Here is a 19,119-nt window from a genome sequence, read left to right as displayed (position 1 = left end):
AAGAATTAGATGTTTAACAATTTTTGTATGACCGCACACAACTGAAACCAACCTAGATCCATCTTAACCCCAAATCTATCAAGCTCCAAGAGGGATCAAATTTCTCGAGGCGCAAACCTTTCCTCAAATTTTGCACTAAAAAAAGAGGTTTGCACCTCGAGAGATTTGATCCCTCTTAGCGCTTGATAAATCTAAGATTAATATAAATTTAAGATAGTTTATTTAGCGTTTTGAATATCATCAGATTCAAAATTAAATTTCATAATTTTCATAGTAAAATTAGTTAGTAAACTAACCCAAAAATACCTTGCAATGAACTCCATTTCTTTCCTTTTAACCTTTTTTTTCAGCGTGAAAAAAAGCGGTATATTGATTGTATTGTCAAAAATATACAAAATAAAAAGTATACAAATTTTTTGATATGTCAACAGTTCAGCATACTGACGGGCATATGAAACTATACCAAAAAACTGAACATAGAGAGAGCAGGCCAGAAAAAACAGACCTATCTGTAGGAGACGTAGGTCCAAAATATTAGCAAAAATGTACAGCATATGCGAGATTCATAAATAGGAGTATAGAGAACTTATCTGTGGACATCACAAAATTTGGAGATGTGTACCCGATATAGAGAAATCTTGAATCTGGTAGGCGCAATTGTCCACATTTATCTGCAGTCTCCATATGCCCGGCGGAGATGTGAGTCCTTGTTTGGAAAATAAGTCTGCTCTTCGATTTTTCCTTCTGGGAATATCGGATATGTTGTAGTCCGTCTTGGTGCGCCACCAATCTGTAATCCAGTTTAACCTATCTTCCTCTTAATAATATAAAGATAAATTTCACAATTTCACTACTTTAACTTTTAAACTTAATAAAATTCTAATAAACTTAATACATACATGAAAATACACATAAACATAAATTTCATAATTTCACTTTAAACTTAATAAAATTCTAATAAACCTAATACATAGATAAAAATACACATAAAATTCCCATAAAGCATATAATGATATTTTTTTATGTGTAAACTAAATTTTATTAATATTAAATATTATAACCTTAATTATTAATTATTATTTTAGTAGTAAAAAAAACCAAAATATAATTCTAAAAATATAAATATTAAAAAAATATAAATATATAAAATTAAACAAAATTAATACATGGTTATAATATTAAATTATAATTATAATTATATATATAGGTATATATCTTTTAAATTTAAAAATAATATAAATATTTAAAATAATGTGTAATTATATAAATATATATTTATATATTGAAAAAGTAATATCAACCTTAAAAATGATTCAAACTCATGTCTCTCTTGAGGTTAAAATTTTAAATATTTTTTCATATTCATATATATAATTAACGTTCTATGGAAATAAGTGAGAAAATAAATTTATAATTAAAAAAATATTAATACTAATTTTTTCAAATACATTTCGTAAAATTCATCTTAAAAATTTAGTTCATGTACATTAAAATATTTAACTAGTGACATTAACTTACAAGACTTCAAAAGTATTAATTTTACATTCAAATCTCCTGATCATCTCCTCTCCTTCATTTAGGATGATCGTCTTCACCATTTCCTTCACATTCTTGAACTTCACCATCTTTTCCCAATTCAGTGTCTTCATCAACTTCGCCATCTTCTTTAAGTTCACTACCTTCATCACCATCTTCTTCAAGTGCGCTGCCTTCATCACATTCTTCACCATCATATCCCTTAAAAAGGTGAGAGAGTTTAGATTTTACATTATCATTTTCCCAACTTATTCCATCCCACCAATCTAATTTTCCCACAATTTCCTTCAACTTAGGTAGCTTCTCCATTTCTCTGGGCATTCTCCTCAACAATGGACAACCTGTGATTTCTATAACTTCCAGACTAGGCATGGTTTCTTGATTCCATGCACTTGATGGTATTGCAATACTTTCTGCCTTCTCTAATCCTGTAAGACTCAATTTCTGTAACACTGGAAGACTGCCAATCTCAACTTCCAACTGAGGGCACTCAATGCATATATCTTTTAAATTAGGCAGCTCCTCTATTCTCAATGCCTCCAACACGCCGCAACCTGATATCGTCAAGCTTTGGAGTTGCAACATTGTTTCAGCATTGCACACTATACTTTCTAAGCTGTCTAGGTAGGATAGATCTAATGTCTGCAAATCTGGAAAACGGCCACCGCTCTCCATGAACAGCTCCTTCAACTCAGCACAACCCCATATATTCAATTCCCTTAAATTGGGAAGCTCCTCCATTCTCAATGCCTTCAACACGCGGCAACCCCATATGGTCAATCTTTGGACATGCAACATTGTTTTTGCATTGCACACTACACTCTCTAAGCTGTCTAGGGACTCTAGATATAATGTCTTCAACTTCGGAAAACCGCCACCGTTGTCCATGAACAGCTTCTTCAATTGAGCACAACCTGATATATGTAATTCCCTTAAATTGGGTAGCTCCTCCGTTTTGAATGTCTTCAACACGTGGCAATATGATATCCTCAAGATTTGCAGTTGCAACATTGTATTTGCATTCCACACTATACTCTCTAAGCTGTTTAGCCCATCTACTCTTAATTCCTCCAACTTCGGAAAACTGTCACTTGCAGCCTCGCACCCAATCTCCAAGGCTGGAAGCTCCTCTAATTTAATGCAGTGGCTCAAGCGCAAATTCTTCAAATTTTGAAACTGACATATACAATTCGGGAGACTTACCCCTTCATAATCGAATAACTCAAGACTCTGCAACTCATCCATGCTCTGCATGTTCTGTGGAAGAATATCTAGCGCCGCATCATCTCTATTTTCAACTTTACCCCATGGGAACCATAACCTCAAATTTCTCATCTTTGACCACGTACTCATTGAACCTTCTTTAATTTCTGGATTTACTCTGACATTCAACTCGATCAGATTTGAGAGATTTGTGAGATCCTCCACACTCATTGGAGTTGACTCTCGAGGCAAGACCAGTTCGTTAAATGAAATAAGTTGAGAGATTTGATGTGGAATCACCCTGAAGCCTTTGTAAGCCGTAAATTTGAGGTGCTTTAGATTTTTCCTATCCTATAGGGTAAAGAAAATAGACTTCCACAGTCTTCGAGATTCAAAAACTGCAGATGTGAAAGCTTGCAAATGCTATCAGGCAAATCCTTCAACCGGACACACATTTTCAATTTAAGAAACTCAAGCTGTCCAAGCTGACCCACTGCTGTTGGTAATGTTTGTATTGAGGTATCCGACAGATCCAGAATCTTGAGAGACATGAAGTTTACCAAAAACCCCTCTGGAATGTCCTTCACCGGTGTATTTTCGGCCAACACTAAACTGACGAGTGTTGAACCCTTCAAATCTGTTGGCAGATCACTAATTTCATTGCGGGAAACGGAGATTCTTTTGCGATCCTTGGTCTCTTCTACACTTGGAAAATGTTGAAGATGTTGACCAGCTTCAAATAACCAGTTCTCTTCTCCTTGGCCTACATAAATTGCCATATCATGCAGTACATCATGAACTTTTATTTCTTTTTTCACTGAACCATGATACTCAATCAAACACCTATCTACGAGTGCTTCTACGTATTCCCGCCCAACATCCATGAAGTAAGTTGTTCCCTTTTGGGGAACCAACCTTTCTACTGACCACATCTCCACCAGCGTCTCCACATCAATTTCTGCATCTTCGGGAAAGGCAGCACAATATAGAAAACACATTTTCAGATTATTGGGCAAATCATTGTAGCTCCATCTTATCCTCTGATAGAGCTCTGCATTAATGGTCCTGTGAGTGGAGGGAAATGATGGATCTGCATCTTCATCAAAACTAAAGAGCGACTCCACTCATCAGCAGTCCTTTTCCGAGCCATAGCTGCAGCGACTGTATTTATTGCTAAGGGTAACCCTTTACACTCCGAAGCAACTTTTCTAGCAATGACCTCTAGACTATTGTCTGGAGCAACCCCACTTCTAAAAGCTCTTCTTCGGAACAGCTCCCACCCTTCCTCTGTGGACAGGGGTTGTAACATCATGCAGTACTCTTTTTCTGCCATTATTTCAACTACATCTCTGTAGCGGTTGGATATCAAGATTTTGCTGCCGTTATCATGGCCAAAATTGACCCCAACTTGATTCAAATCAATTGGACTCCAAAGATCGTCCAAGAAAAGAAGAAACCTCTTATTTTCAAGAGATGCATACAATGTCATCTTTCTCATGTCAATACTAGAACTTGGCTCAAATCTTAAATTCAGAGACTCGGCAATGGTATCCTGGAGACTTCCAATCTTATAGCTTTGAGAAATGGTATACCAAATGACGAAATCCAAGCTTGTACTCACCTTCTTCTTGAAGTTATTGTAGATGAGTTGGAGTAATGCAGTTTTCCCAATATCCGCCATGCCCCACACACCGATCACACGAGCCTGGGGATGAGGTTCGTTAAGCCATGTGAGCAGTTGCTGCTGGGCAGCTTGAAGGCCAGACCCCACGAAGCCGGAATCTGGTAGAGGTTGAAGAAGCACCTCTGTTTGAGGCTGTGCAGACACCACAATCTGTGCAGTATGGGCAGCTGTTGAAAGAGCAGAATCAAGGTGCTGGAAGAGCTCACTAAATCTGGTCTTCCATTCTCTAATATCTGCGGGGATCTTGGGGTTGAAAAACAGACAGCAACCCCGACACCGTCCTCGCTGTTTGTTGGCGCAAAGGATGAGGGATTTGACTTCTTCAAGGGCATTGCTAATCCTTCCCAAAGAACCTTCCACTAACTCCTGCAGCTTCTTTTGTTGATCTTCGAATTGGGTTTGAATATGACGTAACGACTCGTCCATACGGGCGAGTTCATTGTTGAGAAGTTGAAGGTTCTTCCCCAACTCCCTAACATCATTCAATTGTTCGCAGAGAACACCGATAATGGCGTTAGTGACGTTTGTCGCCAGTCCGGACGCCAGTCCAGTGCCAAAATCCGTGGCCATGTTAGCAAATGGCAGAGGAAATGGAAAATATGTGGAGATTGGAAAGAAACCAAACGGCGATACAGAAAGGGGACGAAATGAGGTAAGGAGTGAGCAAAGAGCGGTAAGAGTTGCAGTGGGTTGAATGAGTGAGATCCACAATCCAGGTCTGTTTTTAAAGGATAGTCAGATCGTTGGCTCATACGAAAGGAATAACTTGGCATGGGTTGAAAAGAAAGAAGAGTGGTGTGTGCCAAACCCTCCTTTCGAAAAAGAAAAAGGTTTGTGCGCACTAAACCCTACCCTGAAGCCATAATCATGGTACGAAACTCACTTTGTAAAAGTTTATTCCATTACCATCACATTGTCTTCGCGTCATTTTTTTTCCCTCTTTTCTTCCAGGAATAACTTAAAGGTTAAGGTGAAAAAGTTGGAACACCTATAAAACAATGTCGTATAGCTGGGTTCGGTGTAGCTTAATTTAAATATAATTAAATAAAAATAATTTGTTTTTTTATAAGTTGAGTTTTTTTAATATGTACTAATACTAGCATTTGCACCAAATGTTGCAAAGGAAACGCCGTAAGGCATAAATTGAGGAACAATTCCGACATGGGAATGGGAAAATGTACATAAGATGCAGATATGTAGCATAAATGAGATTCTAAAGATGTATAAATTGAAGTTTATTTAGGGTGCTTAAGTCTATATTTTTTTTAATTATTGAATTAATATTGCATATAAATCTCATAAAATTCAACCAACTTATAATTGAGGGCTCTGATCTCTAAGTTTGACTTTGGGTCATTAACATGGTATTGCACTGTCTCAACCACTAAACCACATAACAACAAACAAAAGACTACAAAATGTTACGATCATTACTATAGTAAACCCAATGACTCTACACACAATAATTTATTCTTTACTCGAAGAGAATATTGCTTAACCATATCCACAAAAAGATTGCAAGGTGGAAAGCATTATGCAGAACAGAATCTCTGTTATTATAACTTGTAAGTTGTAGCATTGTTCCAACCAATAAAACTATCTTCACATTTTGGAAGATCAAATGGAAATAAGTTTTGAAGAATTCAATAAAAAACGTCCAAGATCATTGGATCACATGATTAATGGTACCCTGTCCTATGAATCTAATATTTTTATGCACTTACAATTAAGGGAGAAAACAAGGTCCAAACAATGTATACCACAGGGACCAATAAATAGTATATTTGCTAATCCTTGTTAGGATCAGAAAAAACAACATTACTTCTCCTTAAATCCTTCACAATCAAATTATACAATTGTTGTACAACACAAGGCCCATGCTGTTGTCAATAGTTCTGATTGAGAATGCGACCAGATTCCTTCAATCTCATACAGTGATTAATGCACCAATTATACAATTGTTGTACAACACAAGACTCATGTTGTTGTCAATCAAGCAATAGTTCTGCTCGAGAATGCGCCAGATTCCTTCAATCTCATATAGTGATTAATGCACCAAACACAGATGTACTAGTTGCAACGACTTCTATATCATTTTGCTGATGTTGTCATGTCAAAATCAATGTGATACAATTAAGTCACCTTTAAGAAGAACCTCATTGCAATTTCTATACAAGGATGTCTGTCTTATCATTACTCATTCTAATTTCACCTCTTTTATTGTCAGACTTCACGAATTAGCCTCCAAATGCTTGCTTCATCCATAGACCAGTGAATTACCTTTTATAAATATTTTGTTTGAGCATTGGAACTCAATAACATTTACAAAATTATAAAAAGTTTATCTCCAATCAATTTCTTTTCTTTTCTTTTTCTTTTTCTGATTTCCACTTATTATTGTTATATAAATATCTAAACTCATTTTATAATACTTTAAAAATAGAAATTTTCAGATATTATAATCCCTAAATTCTTTCTTCCCATTCTTAATGACTTTTGCAATTGGAAATAGGGCTTTGCAATTAGGTTCCCTCTGCATTAAACTCTGCAACTGACCCACCACGGTTAGTGTTGGAGTCCTTGGAGGGGTTTTATTCTCTTGAACAAAAGTCAAGTGACAAGAAAGAGTCTGGGCTCCCGGCTCTACGTCGGGCCTGTACATTATTACTAGAATCTCTTGTACCTGTTTTGGCAGATCCTATTTTGGGTGTTGAACATCTAGTTCTGCCCTCAAATATAAAGGAGCAAGCCAAAAGTATTGCACATGAATGGAAGTCGAAGATAAACCTTGAAGGAGATGTTGCCAATGGCAATTCGTTGGAGGCCCAGGCCTTCTTGCAACTTCTAGCTACTTTTGGAATTGCGTTAGAGTTTGATAAAGATGACTTATGCAAGCTTGTTCTTGCATTTGCACGGTGCAGGCAGACACCTGAACACTGTCGTTCCCTTGGACTTTAATCAAAAATGCCAGCTTGGTTGGCTGGTGTTCTGTAATGTTAGCCTCAGTGGCTAGGCTGGCAAAATTTCCATCCATTTTGGTAGATAGGCTTTTTGTTGTTTTTCTGGCAGTCATGGCTAGCTTGGTTTTTTTTAGGGACTCGTGGATTTTATCAGTATACTTGGTTGTGGCTGATTGAGTTGAAGATAAATTTTGGTAATCCTGGCTGTAGTAAACCTTACCAACGTTTTTTGTTTAGTCCAGTGAACGGGTTTCTAAGTTGACGGGGTTGGTAGTCTTTTCTTTAGATCTCAACATTTCATATGCAAGGCAGATACTGAGTGGCCTCTACTAGGTAGACATCTTTTTATGAGGTAGAAAGTTGTATGTAAGTTATTTTTTTGATATTAATAAAGGCACCTGAAGATGATCAGCTATGGTAAAGTGTCATAAGGCCTTTCATGAGTGGGGAACTGTTTACTTACGAAAACGGTCTCAAGCTGGCATAGTTGTTATCTTTATTGACAAATCCGTTGAAGTTGTCTGTATTGTTTTTTCTTTCACAGTAAACTGTCTTTTGGTATTTCAAATGTTTGTGACATATTCAGATTAACTGAAAATTTTGTGACAATTTCATGCAAATGTTGTAGAAACCCTGGTCAATAGTGGAAAACAAATAGAGGCAGTCAACTTTGCCCACTATTTCCAAAGTTTTAACACAAGCATCATCAACATCTGCTATCGATAAGGAACTTACTTGTTCTATATGCCTGGGTACTTAGAATATTCGTTTTTTTTACATTTTTATTTCAATGACTTATCTGAATTCTAACAACAGACAACAAAATCTGAAACTTCTACCCATAAATCTATGTGCAGATGCCGCTGTGGAGCCGAAGCAATTAGCGTGTAGCCACTTATTTTGTTTCAAATGTGTGCCAAAGGTGAGATAAACCAAGCACTCATTTGCATTATTAAATCAATATATTTTTGAAAGAACATATATAACTGATTCAGGCTGCCATTTCTGTGAATTCTGTTGGTGCAGGTAATTAAATTGTCTGAGGAGTGCCCCGAGATACATCAAGGATTTTATCAGTATACTTGGTTGTGGCATCTGTCACCTTTAATACCCTTCCAAGGCCCTATTACCAATTACAGTATGGTGCCCATTCTCAAGCTGTCAAATGAATGAAATAGTAAAAACCTACTGGTTGAAATTGTTCCATGCTTGCAGGCTGACTATTTTGTCAGTCTACTCTTCATTCTTATTCAAGACTTATTCAAGACATGTTCTCTAGAGACTGTCACTTTGCATTTAAGTAATTTCATTCATCCTCTTATGCAGATCTCAACAAGTTTCCTTCAACCGATCATCTTGGGTACCTGCTTGAGGTACTGGAGAATAACGAAGATGAGCCTAAGCGGGACAATGATGATCAAGAAAGGTAGAGACCCTCATCCACAGTCTGCAGTTCTGTAAAATAAAGAACATGACAAAGATTTTACTTAGAAAACAAGCTGTCAATAATGGGTTCCTGGAAGTAGTTGAATAGAAGCTACTTTGTTTTGTTTTGGTGATTATTATAAAAAGGTAATGATCAGTGAATTTCTTTCCTTGCAACAGCTATGGACATAACCTTCCAGAGAGTCCATTTTCAAATCTTAATGGATGCAATGGTATTAAAACAATATTATATACTACAAAGAAAAAATGGGGAACATGCCCACTATTTCCAAAGTTTTAACACAAGCATCATCAACATCTGCTATCGATAAGGAACTTACTTGTTCTATATGCCTGGGTACTTAGAATATTCATTTTTTTTACATTGTTATTTCAATGATTTATGTGTATTCTAACAACAGACAACAAAATCTGAAACTTCTACCCATAAATCTATGTGCAGATGCCGTTGTGGAGCCGAAGCAATTAGCGTGTAGCCACTTATTTTGTTTCAAATGTGTGCCAAAGGTGAGATAAACCAAGCACTCATTTGCATTATTAAATTAATATATTTTTGAAAGAACATATATAACTGATTCAGGCTGCCATTTCTGTGAATTCTGTTGGTGCAGGCAATTAAATTATCTGAGGAGTGCCCTATCTGTGTGCAACACAAGGGCAACCAGGTCTTTAAACTTTCTGCAAGGAGAGATTTACAATTTGATTATTACCCTTGGGAAAGAGAGCCAGTCCCACACCAAATGTGTCGTAGCTATACAAAATATACATCATGATACTCAGCTTGGTCCATTTCTCAGATGGCACCGGGTCTAAAATATAAAACAATTTGAAAATGGTGCAAATGCAATCCTTTGTACCTATATGAAGATACAGATAATGTACACTGTGCCCCGGGATACATCAAGGTTCTGCCCTAGGGCCTGATTTATATTTTGTTTTTTCCGACTGAGATTTGCATCCCCACTGAATTGGGATTTTCAAACTGAGTAGGCAGCCAGGAAATTTGTCTACAGATAAATATAGAAAATTCAGAAGATGCCAGAAAAAAGTATAGTTTACAGGAAAAGTGTTGGGTATTTTAACCTAGGGAATAATTATTACCTAGTCTAGTGAACTACTGCTGCTACTATTGCTATGACTTGCAGTTTTAGAAAACAACTATAGCCGTGATCAAGTTGTAATTCTTCAGTATAGAAAACAAAAAAGCATAGAAGAATTATGGAAAAGCTCCCTTTCATTGTAGCTCAAAGTATCATTTGTTATAAAAAGTCTTTGAATAGTACAATGAATGACGAAAAGATTTTTCACATGATGTGTATACAACTTTCATACATTTGGTGCTGATGGTGATTTTTATGTGGATGAATCATATTTGGTGATATATTATTTGTTTGAATGGACTTTGTGGGACACATATATATAGATAGAAATTAGATTCTTCAATTCACAGACCAATTAACACACATACAGTTATCACATGCTAGGCTGACCTGCACTCAGGCACCACAATTTGTAGTGCAGGAAAAAGATATTGTTCTGCACGGTTCTCTTTTGAAGCTTTCTGTCGTTGGGTTTGCTGCAGAAACTGAATGCATTAGTAGTTACAAGTATTGTCATGATATGTATCAACAAGTGAGTGTGTGGTGGAAAATGCATAGTTGAGTTGAGACTTTAGGCCTCCCCCTGGCTGTCACAAAACACCCCATGACTAAAGCACATTGAGCACCTTTGTTACATGGTTAAAACGATTGGTAAATTAACTGTCATCCACCTTTTGCAGCCACTGAAGGGACAGAATGAATCTCAACATCTCTTCTGCGTACCATCTGACCCACCTTCCACAAAGCATTCCTACCTTGATGATACCGCAGCTGGCTCTTCTTGCCTATTCAGGGAGGGTTAATTTGCATACTGAAGCTTTGGTTTGAGATACGATGTAATCTCTTTTGCTAATATTCAAAGAATATTATATTTCATTAATGGAAAAAGAGATTATTAGCAATTGAGGCTTTGAATATTTTGCCATAATCCACCATCAGCATTTAGGGCTAACCTGTTTAAGGGTGATGATTTCACAAATTGAACTACTAAACAAATGTTTAGATTACAACCCTAAACACTAGGTCTAAACACCCTTTACTCTATGTCAGAAGGATATCAACTCGATATTTCATGTGCCATTCTTTGTTATGGGAAAAAACAATTCTAGCACTAACTCCTCACAGGAAAGGAAATGTCTTCAAGCAACTAAATTTGACATCAGAAACTGAAACATATATATGCAACTAATGAGAATAAGAGTGATTACTCTGTTCATTCGAGGTCGAAACTAAGCTGCCTGTCTTAGACAACATGCTGCACAAATGACCATTCTCTTCATCTTCCTCATGTCATAAGCATCTTCCAAAAGTGGATCTGCAAGTTCTTTTACAGAGCCAGCTGCCAGTAATGGCCTTGCCTAAATTTTGAAATTTACAAGAGATTAAGATTCTGAACCAAGACAAAGAAACCAAAAGAATCCAAAATTATCAAATACAAAACAAGCAAGGACACTAGAGCCCTACCCACATAACCAAGCTTTCTTGGCCTTTAGGATTCTTGTCATTGATTGGTTTTCTTCCAGTTATTAGCTCTAGAAGAACTACTCCAAAGGAATACACGTCCATCTTCTCATTAACCTTGCCATACATGAAATATTCTGGAGCTAGATACCTAAAATATGATAGCAGCTAGTTTTATGAAGGCTTGATTATAAATGACATTTATTTTCCTAAAGAAAGGGCTGGTGTAAAGAAAGAAATGGATATTTACCCAAATGTACCTACAACATCACTACCTATTGTTGTTTCTCACCCCCTCGAGAATAGATTCACTAATGGATTCCCACAGTCTAAAATAGAATCCAAGGCATCAAAAGGTAAACCTAGGATACCCACTTATTCAAGACATGTTCTCTAGAGACTGTCACTTTGCATTTAAGTAATTTCATTCATCCTCTTATGCAGATCTCAACAAGTTTCCTTCAACCGATCATCTTGGGTACCTGCTTGAGGTAGTGGAGAATAACGAAGATGAGCCTAAGCGGGACAATGATGATCAAGAAAAGTAGAGACCATCATCCACAGTCTGCAGTTCTGTAAAATAAAGAACATGACAAAGATTTACTTAGAAAACAAGCTGTCAATAATGGGTTCCTGGAAGTAGTTGAATAGAAGCTACTTTGTTTTGTTTTGGTGATTATTATAAAAAGGTAATGATCAGTGAGCTTCTTTCCTTGCAACAACTATGGACATAACCTTCCAGAGAGTCCATTTTCAAATCTTAATGGATCCAATGGTATGAAAACAGTATTATATACTACAGAGAAAACAATGGCGAACATGCGCACTATTTCCAAAGTTTTAACACAAGCATCATCAAAATCTGCTATCGATAAGGAACTTACTTGTTCTATATGCCTGGGTACTTAGAATATTCATTTTTTTACATTGTTATTTCAATGATTTATCTGTATTCTAACAACAGACAACAAAATCTGAAACTTCTACCCATAAATCTACGTGCAGATGCCGTTTTGGAGCCGAAGCAATTAGCATGTAGCCACTTATTTTGTTTCAAATGTGTGCCAAAGGTGAGATAAACCAAGCACTCATTTGCATTATTAAATCCATATATTTTTGAAATAACATATATAATTGATTCAGGCTGCCATTTCTGTGAATTCTGTTGGTGCAGGTAATTAAATTATCTGAGGAGTGCCCTATCTGTGTGCAACACAAGGGCAACCAGGGCTTTAAACTTTCTGCAAGGAGAGATTTACAATTTGATTATTACCCTTGGGAAAGAGAGCCAGTCCCACACCAAATGTGTCGTATTTATACAAAATATACATCATGATACTTAGCTTGGTCCATTTCTCAGATGGCACGAGGTCTAAAATATAAAACAATTTGAAAATGGTGCAAATGCAATCCTTTGTACCTATATGAAGATACAGATAATGTACACAGTGCCCCGAGATACATCAAGGATTTTATCAGTATACTTGGTTGTGGCATCTGTCACCTTTCATACCCTTCCAAGGCCCTATTACCGATTACAGTATGGTGCCCATTCTCAAGCTATCAAATGAATGAAATAGTAAAAACCTACTGGTTGAAATTGTTCCATGCTTGCAGGCTGACTATTTTGTCAGTCTACTCTTCATTCTTAGCACTGGTGCTGATGCATAACAGATTTCACTCAGATAGGAATCCAAAGTTGACAAAAAATTTCTCGTGGCTCTCAATTAAGAGTGGAGATACTCACAGGGAACAGTAATACGAGAGCCTATAAACATGGCGCTGAAGCATTATACTCAATAAGCACTCTGTTTCGTCTGGGAAGCAATCATACAGGAGAAGGCGCCCTGGAAATATTATGAACACTATCAATTTCATCAAAATTATAACTAAAAATGAAAAGACCCGACATCATTTAACCGTATTTAACGCACTAATGAACCCATTTGGACCTAGAAACTCTTAAAAATGAGAAGACTCCAACATCATTGAACTAATATATAATGTTGTTATCAGTCCATTTGGAAATAGAAACTCTTCAAGTCTTCATCCTGAGAAAACCCAAACATCCTTAAACCATATTGAATGCAGTGATTAGCCCATTTGGGTATTGAAACTCTGGAGAATGAAAAGGCCCCAATATCCTTGAATCATATTTAATGCAGTGATTAGTCCATTTGGGTATAGAAACTCTGGAGAATGAAAAGAGCCCAACATCACTAAACCATACCGAAGCAACCACATTCTAAGATAACTTGTTAAACAACGCAATATCATTCACTACATCATACCATGAAAGCAGGCTCAATTAAACAACTTACTGTGAATCCAAATTGCAGAGGTCCCATGGCTACAATCAGTGTACAGAAAACAGCAGTCGCATCACTTCCCCTAAAGAAAGCACGACTTCCACTGCTGCTGTTACCTCTCTCAGACATTGATGTCGGCAGAAATGGCTGCTTGGCACCATCCAGGCCATCCCTTAAATTCTCCCCATCCTTCATCGCCTCTACTGAATCTAGAGAAATGACAGAAATCCAAGATCAACACAGAAATAATGGATGAATTCTGCATATGAGAATTCAAATATCAAGAATGCAGATAGCTCCCACGAATAACAACGTGTCCAGGTAGGCAAGCCACACCTACACAAAATGATCTGCAAAGTTGCTGACTAGTTGGCAACTGTTGAACAACGTTGGCCGTACGTAAGAGGGGGGCAGTTTAGAGAAAACCAAAGCAGGTAGCAGACTGTTATAGGAAAAAGTAAAGCCGTCTTATGCTCTGTGTGGACATCAATTGTCCATTATACAAAGGCATAGTACATTTTTGTGTGTATATGTTAGATATGGTATATATTTCTGTGTATTCAGGTGAGCAGATTAGAGCTCTGTCGCGTTGACTGCACGTGCTCCACTATTGATTTCATGAATGATCACTGGATGCTATGTATGTATGCATGACAGTGTTGATGTGTATTAGTAGCAGGTCTAGATCAGAGTTGCCAAGCTGTGAGACGACAATGTTTTTGGTGGGAGCAGTTAGTTTAATCAGGGAGGGCATGAAAACTGAAATCTACAATGCATTTGGCGTAATCCACCAAACTCTGGGCCTCGACAACGAAATTGGCGTTAAGGGCTCGGCGGAGCAGCTGAGAGCAAAGTTGTTTTCGGATACTGAATGGCAAAACAAAACCCTCAGATTTGAGGGAATCCAAAATTCCGCTCAGGGGCCGCAGATCTTTGCACTTGGACAGAAATTTGAAGCGGTCTATCCGCATTGAATTGGGATTTTCAAACTGAGCAGGCAGCTAGGAAATTTGTCTACAGATAACTATAGAAAATTCAGAAGATGCCAAGGAAATCGAAACTCCAGCGAAGCCATCACTACTGTCTGTGAAGGGTTTCGAGCGGGTAATCTCTCCAGCATGAGATAAACAGGGAGTTCAACCAGCACTGATTAAAATGCCAACTATAATGATCTGATCCAACAGCACAATCTCTCTTTTAATCGTGTAACACATCAGATCAATGGTCGAAAATAAGACACGGTGGTGGCATATAAGGGAGGGAAACGCCTTACTGCGTAAATATATGTAAAAGCAAATAAAACCAAGTGATGCCAAAGTGATGAATAAATTTCAAATTTAAAATCCCTTGTTCCAACATAGTAAGTGGATAACACTCATTATGTCATTTTCATCTCAAATTATGTTCTTATGAATGTTCCATAACAGTCATTGCATTTTCTCAAATTATGTCATTGAATAACATCATCAATCATCACTTAAAATTATTCCAAATTTGAAATTCTTAAGAAGTTGATTTCACAAGCTTTTTTCACATTATGTCATTGGATAACAACCTTTTCTCAAATTCTTTCATTGAATAACATCATCAATAGTCAGATAAAATTATTCCAAAATTGAAATTCTTAAGTTGATTAGAATATCATGAACCAGTGCGTGAAGCCAAATTAAAAGGGTGGGTGGACACCAAACAATTATGGCATCATACTGTTACAACGCAATTAACAACCAATTCATGAATTACAATGAGTTGAAACTCATTTTTATATGTAAAGGAGCTCATGAATTACAATAACGTGGAGCTCATTTTCTCTTACTTACTGAGAAAAAGAATACAAAATGAATCTCTGCACTTACTATATTGATACATGTAATTCCTATATCGCAACGATCCACAGCGCGCATAGATTTTGCCCGCTGACCATTTTGGAACAAATAACATGCCAGCGAGCAGAGAATAAATAATTTCCTCCCCAATAACAATATTTGTGTCTTGGCACTTGTTTATGTGCAAGTTCATGGAAAAAATGGCGTGATAGAGCATTACAGAAACTAATAACATCCCCCGTCTTTCTGTTAAGAAGCTTTCAAAATTGCTTCATTGTAGTAATCTGCTCAGTCATCACTAAAATATGACAACTATAACCAGGTCAACTTCGTTGAAATGAGAACTGGATTTCCTCGAGAGTTCGCCCTTTAGTTTCAGGAACCCATACCGCAACAAATACGAATGTAAAAGCAGCAACAAGAGCATAAATCCAAAAAGTCCCTGCAACAAAATACATACACCCGATCTTCTAGTTTAGTTTGTTTAGTTTGGTTTCAGGAAACAAATACAAATGTAAAAGCAGCAACAAGAGCATAAATCCAAAAAGTCCCTGCAACAAAATACATACACCAGACCTTATAGTTTAGTTTGGTTTCAGGAAAAAATTTGGAGATATTTCTGTATTCAAGCTTCTGTGATCCATTAATTCAATGAATTAAGCAAAGTCTTTGGGTAGAAATCACATAAGAGAAATTCTTATGTGATTTCTACCAAAAGACTTTGCTTAATTTGAAGATATTCTTTATAAATAGTTACTTTTGATAAATCCTCACAAAAAAATATCTAGACGTATAGAAATTAATCATAATATTAACAAAAATTTTGAGTAAAACATCAATAATCTCTATCATAATATAGCATTCATAATTTTCTCAAATATTGGCTTTAAACACCTATTTCCCATTCATAAAAGAAGGAAGATTAGCTAACCATTTATACTCATTACATTTGATTCATATTTGTTTCTAATCCAACCAACTTCCTGAAATAATTACACGAGATAGATAAAACCAAAAGTCTGCAATAGATCTTAACAATGAAAGCAGCTTTGAAAGCAATCAATTTACCTGCAGACCTGTTTCGAACTGCAGACCTGTACTAAGAGTTTGGATTCTTGTTCAGCGAAGACGGAGTTGCGGGCTTCTCCGGTGCTGGGCGGGTGCTCACCTCCTCCTGCTCGGAGTCGAACGGGGAGGCAGAAGGAGAGGAAGAGCGCTGGTGTCCGGCACGGTTTACTTTTGCGTAGAATCTCTGCTCCTGTGAATCGAAGTCGCTGCTGCTGCTATCACGTGAGTGAGAGGATTTGCTCTGGCCATTGCAAAAAAAGCCATGTCTTCACAACAACTCAAACAAAGACATACAAAATCCTTGTGCAAAATACCCAACCTAAATAAAAATTCGAAACCCTGGAATCGATTCGAAACCCTGGAATCGCATGCGTCGGGACGTTGTGGGATTCGAAATCTTTAAATGACATGACATCTATCTGTCAGAGCAGAATATATGATTAACCATTGGGAAGGGTCTTTTCGTATGGATCGTTGCGCTTCGCATTGCTAAATTCAAATCAATGGCTAACGATTATCCAATCGTCTAACAACAAAATCGAATGGCACATATTTTGACACGACATCAGTTTGGGGAGTTTATTTCAGAGGGAAACGCCTTACGGCGTAATTATTATATATAAAATTAAGTTATTTAAAATTCTAAAAGGTAGATTCTTACTTTTATTAAATATTTTCTGATTTGGAGTTGTTAATTTTGTTCACTTACTAAAATTAATATTAATCATATTTAAAAATCAAAAAATTATTTTAACAATAATTAGAGTTAATCCATAATCCAATTTCCAAAAGAGAAAGCAAAACTGTATATTATGTTGTGTGGTACAAACTATATGTACACGTGTCTAAAGCATATAACTGAGGGATGAGACTCATATAAAGATTTTCATGTATATTATGTTGTGTGGTACAAACTATGTGTACACGTGTCTAAAGCATATAACTGAGGGATGAGGCTCATATAAAGATTTTCATGCATATAACTGGGGGATGAGGCTCATATAAAGATTTTCATTCTAATTGCTTTGACCATATGGATATGGTCAGTGAAAATAACACATATTTCAAATATCACATTGAAGACTTTAAGTGTTATTAATTATTTTCAGTGTAAAACTTTGGAACTTAATCAATGTCACTGCATATATATGTATCTGCGATAAAGATATATTAAAATGCATATATGAACAGTGTTGTTATCATTATAATGAAACCACAAATTTTAGTTTCCCAAATGTGAATATGTGATTAAGGAGGAGATTAATCTTGGTAAAGTGGAGATACATTAATCGATTGATTTTATTCAAATGATCAATAGGTAATCAATATCCATATCTAATGCTTAGATTTTTTAAAGAAATCACATAGAGAACAAAGGATTGATGCATTTCGAATCTAGATCTAGGTTCATCATCAGGAGACCAGGATGAATCAATATCCATATCTAATGCTCAGATTTTCCGGAGAAATCACATAGAGAACAAAGGGTCGACGCGTTCCGAACCTAGATCTAGTTTCATCATCAAGACCAGGATGATGAGCAAGATCAACAAACCAATAATATATAAATCTAAGAAATACAACGGTAAATTCCCAACGATCAAAGAATAAAAATTAAAAGTATTATAAACAAGAACATTAAAGGACAAAAGTCAAATTAGTTAATTTTGAATTTTATTTTAATAATAATTTGTTATTAACAATTTTTATATTAATAAATAAATAAATAAATAAATAATAATAATATGATATTATTAATAAATATAACTATATTATCAATTAGAATTAAAAGTTGGTGGTTGGTGAGGGAGAGATGGCGCTTTGCTCTGAAGCACCTCAGGGTTTAGGTTAGCAGACAGTCCTTTGCTTTGTTGTCATTGTCACTGCTCTCGCCATCTATCTACAGTGTGGAGCTCTCACCGTGACGACTTGTGGTCTGCTACCTTACCCTATCACCGGTCGTTACCCTCGTCCCCGATTTCGTCTGCAGCTGGTTGAAATGGAGATTGATGTTGTCAATTATTCTGCCGACCCGAATCGCTACGAACCGATTTGGATGCTCCCTCATGCTGTGTAGGAAGTGTCAGGTTTTGGGCCGCCATGCATGCCTTCTCCTCCATGGATAGGTCCACCATCTGTCAGTGCGACTCCCGGACCGTCCGTGCCCTACCTGTTGGTTTCTACTCTTTCCGTTGCATCTCCGGGGCTCGACTGCCCCCCACTCTCTCCTACTATGCTCAATATCCTGGTTTCCTGTATCGCACCCTCCCCATCTTTCAATTCCATATCACTTGAGGCAAACTTGCATCCCTCATCATTCGACCTTCCCTCCTCATTAAGGTTTTCTCAATCTGGGAACTCTTCTCTCCATCACACTATTCCAGACAACAACCCTAACCCTACCTGCTTTCAGGGGAGGTTTCCTATTCCCTCAGGCAACTTTAACATTCCGGTCGTCAACCCTCGGAACTGCTCTCTTTCTCCACAGGCGGATTCACAAGGCAATTGGGACCCCTTCCAGGATCA

At 36.8% G+C, this 19,119-nt stretch overlaps 1 protein-coding gene, 2 long non-coding RNA genes and 1 pseudogene across 3 annotated transcripts; all 4 read right to left on the bottom strand.

Moving 5' to 3' along the window:
• Positions 1-1,572: 1,572 nt before the first annotated feature.
• On the bottom strand, positions 1,573-2,970 carry LOC149191052 (protein RECOGNITION OF PERONOSPORA PARASITICA 7-like). Its single transcript, XM_089410649.1, has one exon. The coding sequence runs from the start codon at positions 2,968-2,970 to the stop codon at positions 1,573-1,575; it is 1,398 nt and encodes a 465-aa protein (XP_089266775.1).
• Positions 2,971-3,074: 104 nt separating this feature from the next.
• LOC149191051 (putative disease resistance protein At4g27220) lies at positions 3,075-5,170 on the bottom strand (annotated as a pseudogene).
• An 8,612-nt stretch (positions 5,171-13,782) lies between these two features.
• Positions 13,783-14,520, bottom strand: LOC149191050 (uncharacterized). The gene is made up of 2 exons (XR_016256570.1): positions 14,036-14,520; positions 13,783-13,908 (listed from the first exon to the last, which is right to left on the bottom strand). It is a non-coding gene; the product is annotated as an uncharacterized LOC149191050 (long non-coding RNA).
• Positions 14,521-15,255: 735 nt separating this feature from the next.
• Positions 15,256-16,979, bottom strand: LOC149191049 (uncharacterized). The gene is made up of 2 exons (XR_016256568.1): positions 16,594-16,979; positions 15,256-15,967 (listed from the first exon to the last, which is right to left on the bottom strand). It is a non-coding gene; the product is annotated as an uncharacterized LOC149191049 (long non-coding RNA).
• Positions 16,980-19,119: the final 2,140 nt, after the last annotated feature.

Source organism: Pinus tabuliformis, chromosome 3_1 (assembly GCF_031772625.1).
Source record: "Pinus tabuliformis cultivar Carrire ecotype Pingquan chromosome 3_1, CPIR1, whole genome shotgun sequence".
NCBI classification, from domain to species: domain Eukaryota; kingdom Viridiplantae; phylum Streptophyta; class Pinopsida; order Pinales; family Pinaceae; genus Pinus; species Pinus tabuliformis.
This window is presented reverse-complemented; position numbering and strand designations above follow the sequence as displayed.

Coding starts and splice junctions, on each gene's coding strand:
- LOC149191052 (XM_089410649.1), bottom strand. CDS start 2,970: ATGAGTGTGGAGGATCTCACAAATCTCTCAAATCTGATCGAGTTGAAT.